This window comes from Panthera tigris, chromosome E3 (assembly GCF_018350195.1).
Source record: "Panthera tigris isolate Pti1 chromosome E3, P.tigris_Pti1_mat1.1, whole genome shotgun sequence".
Taxonomy (NCBI): Eukaryota; Metazoa; Chordata; class Mammalia; order Carnivora; family Felidae; genus Panthera; species Panthera tigris.
Window position 1 is genome coordinate 38,456,133 of NC_056675.1, and position 7,317 is coordinate 38,463,449.

Sequence of the window (7,317 nt, forward strand, 5' to 3'; positions counted from 1 at the left end):
AGGGACGACGGAAAGGGAGAAAAAGTAGTGGCACGGGAGAGAAAATGACATACAGACACAGCAAGAAAAGGAGGGCACAAAATGAGAGACAGAGAGAGAGAGAGAGAGAGAGAGAGAGAGCGAGCCCGCAGGCTCCAAGAAAACGCGAGAGACACACTTGGAAGGCTCCAACGACCTCGAAGGCATTTGGCGCCCCCATCATCATCCATATTCCCTGGAAAAGAGGTTTTCGGTGATGGAAAGCCAAGAGAAAGACGAATTACCGGTGAAGAATGATAAAGGTCTAAAATCTACTCACACTGAGAAAGGGGAGTGTGCTTCTGTTTCCCCCTCATTCACAGCAAGGCCCAGATCTCAGGAGACGAGCCTCGCACAACATTCACCATGTGGACTCACTCACTCGGCCCTGCATTCCGAGAAGCTGTGGAAGCCTGAGGGGAGGCTCCAGGTACAGTGAAAGCAGGGGGAGCACGAGCTGCACAGAGCGCTCGTTACCGTGAGCGTTGCCCGTACACCGGGAGGCCGAGACAGTCCCACAGGAGGCCGTCCCCGCTGCCCGTGTGCCACTCACTCTGCTGGAACTTTCAAAGACGACAGTCTACTCATCCTTCAGGTGTTCGTATCTACCTGACACTCTGCAGAGTCTGGAGTCGCTTCCGATTTCTTTCCAGTTCTAATTTCCTCTTCTCGATTTTGGCTTCTAAATTAGCTTCGTCAGAGGCCACGTTATTGAGCAGGTCTTTAGTCTTCTGAACCTGTGCCTACAGTGAACAGGAAGTGAATGAGGCAGGTGCCAACAAGGAACACCAACCCGACTCTCGGCAGAGAGGGACTTCGTGACTCAGCAGGCACCGCGACACAGGCTACGGGAAAGCAGAGTCAGCGAACAGGGCAAAGCCTCCCCTGGCCATCACTCAGTTAACCAACTCGTTGCAGAGGGAACGTCACACAGGCCCAGAAAAAAATGACCGTCCTTTTTCCACGAGAAGAGGTGGTTTCTTGCCAGGGAAACAAATGAAGACGGAAAAAACAGTGTCCTGGGCAGAGGGGAGAGGCTCCCAAGGCCTCCTGCGCAGCTCACTTGTTTAGACTGGTCACCCAGCTACTGCTCTGAGTTGGTAGTCTGCCTCTGTTTACACCGGTCAGGTTACTCCCCTGCTCACAAACATCTGACTCACAAAATGTGTGCACACGCAAGCATGGCTTTATTTAGAAGGCGACAGAAAGAAACCTTAGGGGGTCCCAGCCCTAATCCTGCCTGCTGGGACTGAGACAGAAGGCACCTCTTCTCTCCCCGGCAAGTAAACCTCGACTACAGACTAAAACAGAGAAACTACCGTGTGAAGGCAGTGCGAAAGCGGCCCCCTCAGCGGACCTGGCCTTCGGGCCGGAGCGTGGGTAGCAGGGCCTGGGAAAGAAGGCGAAGGGAAAGAGAGAGATCACGGACAAACCGCAGGCCTCCCTGTTGTCTCACGCCGGTCTGGGAAGCCGGCCGGGCCGGGCCTGGGCTCCAAGCTGCCATCGGCCGCAGCAGGAATGGTGTCCGGGAGCGTGGGGCTGCCTCCCAAGTTCTGACGTCCCAACTCTGCCTCACGTCCCTGACGCCCGAGGCGGGCTTCTGCCCACCAGGACCCCACACATGTGTCCTCACCCACGAAGGCCTCGTGTCTGCTCACCTGCAAGTCTATGACATGCTGTGGGGTCCACAAAGAAACCCTCTAAGGAGCATGGACACTCCGTGACTGTCAGAGACTATATATCTTTGGAAGCAACCACCTCTATTGTTTATTTATGGTTTCATTTTTTTCTACTAACTATACTCATCATTTCCAAGGTGCTTTCATGAAAATAATCATATCACTATCCGTTTGCTGCAAGTGCTTTAAAAATCCTAAAAGAGATCTAAGCTCACTCACAAGAAGACAAGGGGAGTTTCTAAACAAAAACCTCAAGTTGATGGCAACTATTTCTCTGACTCAAAGTCAGACTAAACCTAGTGCATTTATCTGACTTCAAGAATAAAAACAACTTGGGGCCCCTGGGTGGCTCAGCGGTTGAGCATCCAACTTCAGCTGAGGTCACGATTTCGCAGTTCATGAGTTCCAGCCCCACGTCGGGCTCTGTGCTGACAGCTCAGAGCCTGGAGCCTGCTTCAGAGTCTGTGTCTCCCTCTCTCTCTGCCCCTCCCCCACTTGCATTCTGTGTGTGTATCTCTCAAAAATAAATAAACTTAAAAAAAGAATAAAAACAATTTTTTTAGGGGCGCCTGGGTGGCTCAGTCAGTTCCGCATCCGGCTTCGGCTCAGGTCATGATCTCACGGTTTGTGAGTTCGAGCCCCACATCAGGCTCCGTGCTGACAGCTCAGAGCCTGGAGCCTGCTTCTGATTCTGTGTCTCCCTCTCTCTCTGCTCCTCCCCTACTCGTGCTGTCTCTCTCTCTCTCTCTCTCTCTCTCTCTCTCTCTCTCTCTCTCTCTCTCAAAAATAAATAAACATTAAAAAAAATAAAACAATTTTTTAAAGGTATGCACTCCTCAAATAAGAAACACCAGTGTGATAAATACAATTTCCCCTAGCCTGAAATAAATGGCGTATAAATAAGTAATAACCCCTTTTAAGTATCCACGCTGTTGTTTTGATTTTGCTTTTAGAATTATCAAATATCATGGATACTTTGCAACACTTAACAGACACCTGAAAAGGTGTTCACCAACTATGTCGCATACTTGAAGCTAATGTAGCACCGTGTGCCAACCACACTTCAATTAAAGAAAGGAAATAATAAATAACACATACATGCATGCAAGCATGCATAGAGGGTTCTCCGGGAAATGAACTGGGCCCTCATTTGGCTACTGTACTCCTAATACATACTTAGTGCTAAAGGCACATTCATGCCATGTTAACTCCATCCAGCCAGAACACAGACAAGCAGTTAACTTTTCAACTGAGAAACCATCACAACTTACCAACAGCTGGGGTAGAACACGAAGCATTTTCTCCTGGCCTAGGTCAGACAGGGATGCCGACTTGAGGCCCTATCACCGCTAAATACTTGACTCTGTATTTTGCATGAATGGGGTTCTCTCCTCCTCAATCACTGGCTCATGAAATGGACACGGATGCACTACCACCATCTAGTCCTCAGACCCTCTCAGGTTTCCCCACTTGTCCCCATGAAGTCCTTAACACCAGGCGAAAGTCACCCTTGGCATTCCGTCAGCACATCTCCTCGGGCTTTCCTGGACTTTCGCATACTTTCCGCTGGTGAAGAGTACGAGCCAGGTAACCTGCAGAATGCCCTTCAATGTGCCTTTGTCTGATTAGCTTCCGAACATGCAACTTCAGCAGGAAAGCACAGATACGACCGTATCTGGTGCATATTTCCGGGTGCAGAATTCTGATTTGTTCCATTACCTGTGATGTTCACTTTGACCACTGGATTAAGGGGGTGTCTGCCAGGATTCTCATGGGAAGTTACTCTTTTGTCCTCTGTAATTAGTAAGTACTTTTGTGGGGAGCTTTTTTTTTTTTCTTTTTTAAGTAATCTCTACACCCAGTGTGGAGCTCGAACTCACAATCCCAAGATGAAGAATCACTCCCTCTTCGGACTGAACCAGCCAGGAGCCCCTGTGGGGAGCTACTTTGAAACTATGTGAGATACTTTCTCTTCGTCAGCTTTCAATATTTTTTATATCAGTGAGAACTCATGGTCTCCCATTTCATTCAATGCTCTATAAGCCATTACTATAATTTATTCTGACGCTTAAACTGTCCCTAGTTTAACCAGGGGAAGCCCACTCAAGCTGCTCCTGTGTCCCCCCGACAGACCCCTTTCATTCTTTGGGCACTTCCTTCCTTGCTGGCCCAAAAGGATCTTGTACTTTCCTGTCCCAGCTCTGGACTCAGACATTTCTCCTCAAGAGCCTGGTTCCTTTTAGTGGAGAATGGCATTTAGAAGCCTAGATGTGGGTGCCAAGTGTGCTCAGAGGTAAGAAAGATAGGAATGTGGACGTGGGTGTGCATGTGTACGTATATAAATATGACATAAACTTACGTGCACAGACATACACGCAGGGAGCTGGCTACCTACCTAACTAACCAGTGAAAACCATGCATTTAACCAAGAGCTCCAACTTCAGGGTTCATTCTCATTTTCTTCTCTTTCTCCTCCACTAACTCTCTTTTCCAAGAGTGAGAACCTAGGCATTCATCATCTTTAATATAGTTACCTACTTCTCCATCTGTCTATATGCCCTCAACCTCCCATCTCGGCTGCTCTGCCCTTCTTACCTGCTGAGGCTGCACCCTGGTGCTGGGTTCAGGGAGTATTACTGTTTTAGGACAAGGATATTATAAAAACCTATCAATCTTAGAATTTACAGCAAATCTCAGCAAATTCTTGTTTTCTGCTACTCCGGCTTTACATAAGCCTCCCCTGCCTGTGTGTACTGAATAATAAAATGCATCACTGATAACACAGGAATACCTACTATGGGCCAGACTGCGTCTGACACACTGTTACAACGAATACACAGAAGGACCCCATGTGGCAGACACTGCCTTTCTCCCTGTTTTACAGACGAGGAGAGTGAAACACAAGGAGGTTAAGCAACTTGCCTAAGATCACAAAGTGGGATTCAAACCCAAAGCCGTCGGAGTCGAGAGTCTCCCTCACTACTACCCTCCAAATGAACGCTTGAGATGAGATGAGCACATAATTGACGGCGGGTGAGCAGTTAACGGTGGCGGCCACTCTATTCGTTACGGCGCCATTTAAAAATCTCCGTGCCTAGGTTTCCACACCAAAAAAAAAAAAAAAAGGAAAATCTAAAAATCATTTAAATGCCCATCTGTGATGAATTAAATGATTAAATAAAGTGTGAAGAGTCCATAAAAGAGAGCATCACTTATGAAAAGTATTGAAGAATGTAAGTGAATTATGAAATTATGAAAACTGACAAATTTTGAAGGAGAAATTTTTCATATTTATAACAAGGGGGAAAATAATAAAAGTAAGCAACCTACGTATCCTAGAATGTCCTCTGCATTTTTCATTTCCCCACTCTCATATCCCTTCTCTGTCAACAGGCCTAGGGTTGCTCTGTCTTAAGGAAGCAGGGACTAAATCAATTATTTTCAAGTCCCAGGCACAAAAACTTTAAATAAAAGCAAACAAGCTTACCAGAATGTCTTTTATTGCAATTCTCATCACTTTTTCAGTCTCATTTATTTCTAGAGGTCTGGCAATTGCTTCTGTTCTCAGTTCCTGTGAGAAAGAATGAAATGAAGTTCCTTTTTAGAAGAGGAATTCTCAAAACCAATTCCTAGATGTAGATACAGCTTATGGACTAGTGCTCTAAAGTCCCATTACATTGTGGACCTCTGAGGCAAAACCCCTTCTTCTAGCAATTCCTCCAAACGTTCTTCTAACCCTAATGCCAACCTGGCCTCCCTCCAGCTCCCTGGGCCTTCCTCAGTTACAGGCCCCACGTCCCCACAACGCCACAGACAAAACGGAGCCCACCTCTATCGCCTTTACTCCCAAGTTTGCTTCTTTACCTATATTCATTCATGGGAACCCCAAACAAGAGCAGCTCAACCTGCTGTCTGAACCCCCTGCCAGCCTCTAGGATCTTTCCTATGATTAATTCCCTCTAAGTTGCCCGTCACCGACATCTGCAGCTAACGAGAGGAGTCACCTTGGTCCTGCCCCCTAGCATTAAGCACTAAACAATCACGGGAGGCATCTGTGCCTATCATACCAGCACCGGGAACTTCTCTGAGCCGTGGGATTTGAACGTGGATGCAGTTCTGAGGTTTTTGCAGCACGTTCCCAAACTGTCTTGGGCTTCCTTCATTCCACAGCGCCTCTCGTCTCCCCCACTGTGGAAAACTACACACGGCAGGGACCATGACCTATTCAAGGACACAGAGCATGGTGCCTTGCCCGTGACTGATACTAGTCCTCGGTGAGTACATGAAAAACAAATACTGGACAGGGGATCTTCCTCAGACCACGACTGTATACAGAATTTGAGAAGTTCCATATTCATGGCTCCCATGGCAACAGTCCGGCCACTGATTATTTCAATTCATTAGAGGACGGTGCTGAAAGAGTCCCCAGTGGAATCCCGGTTCAAGTCTCACAATGAAGCCACAGCTCTGTGGCAATTAGCAAGTGACCAGCTCTCGTCTCTAGGTCTCTTAGAATCATGTGTAGACACACGTGCCCTCCTGCACTATAAAGAGAAAACACAGGCACCTGAGGGGCTCGGTCGGTTAAGCATCTATCTGACTTCAGCTCGGGTCATGATCTCACGGTCCGTGAGTTCGAGCCCCGCATCGGGCTCTGTGCTGATGGCTCGGAGCCTGGAGCCCGCTTCGGATCCTGTGTCTCCGGCTCTCTCTGCCCCTCCCCCACTCACGCTGTCTCTGTCTCTCTCATTCTCTCAAGGGTAGATGTTAAAAATTAAAAAGTAAATAAATAAAATAAAAGAAATAAAAAATAGAAAACAAAGAACCCAGAAAGCCTAGAGCTGCCTTGTTAACTGAATGAGCTATTAGACGGGAGCGGCCGTTGTGTTCTGCCAACCGCCCTTCACCGGGCGGCCACCACCAGGTTACCGTATCGAGAGCAGGGACGGTGAGCTGGTACCCAAGTCCCCTGCTTCCAGACCACTCCTGGTGCAGAAATGAAAAGCAAGAGAAAAAACACTATCATACTTCATCAGTGATGCCAGAACATAGACCAGGAAGAGCGAGAGGCCACGGCTGACATACCTGACCAGAACGAGATGAATTAACCGCACTGAACTTGAAAACGTGAGATGTGAGCACGTGTGCTTCCAATGACATACATCTTTACACGTAAGAGTTAAACAGCATCCATTTCTTCTTCAACCAGCGGCTCCCAAACTCTGCCGCACATTGGAATCACCGGAGATCTTTAAAAGCTGGATGCCTGGCTCTTAGCCCCAGACATTCTGACTCACTGGTTTGGGGGACAATGTGGACATCAGGTGATTTCAAAGGACTATAGGAGCTCTGGAAGGGTTTTAGGAAGCACGCTCTTAAACAGCTCCTTGCATGTAGTGGAGGAAGCATTCTCCTTGATGGGCACTGGCTGAAACAAGCATTGCAAATGAATTTTAACTATAGCATCCACTTCCGCTGAGTGGTTGGGACTGCCTAGGTCACGGGCTCCCCAAACCTGCTGCACGTCAGAATCATCCGGAGACTTCTAACTTCCAATGCCTACGTCATACTCCAAACCAATGACATCAGAACAGAAGCTGGTATCCACGCACACGTGATT

At 47.8% G+C, this 7,317-nt stretch overlaps 1 protein-coding gene across 6 annotated transcripts in view; it reads right to left on the reverse strand.

Moving 5' to 3' along the window:
- Positions 1 to 7,317, reverse strand: part of CLUAP1 (clusterin associated protein 1) — a 35,336-nt gene that overhangs the window by 19,007 nt on the left and 9,012 nt on the right. For 4 of the 6 annotated variants that reach the window (XM_042970786.1, XM_042970784.1, XM_042970789.1 and 1 more), the window contains 2 exons: positions 5,185 to 5,268; positions 628 to 761 (listed from right to left, as the gene is read on the reverse strand). In XM_042970786.1, coding sequence (XP_042826720.1) covers positions 628 to 761; positions 5,185 to 5,268 — 218 coding nt within the window. Of the gene's footprint in view, positions 1 to 627; positions 762 to 5,184; positions 5,269 to 5,764; positions 6,052 to 6,782; positions 7,242 to 7,317 lie in introns of those variants that run through there. The other 2 variants (XM_042970788.1, XM_042970787.1) reach the window with 2 other exon arrangements.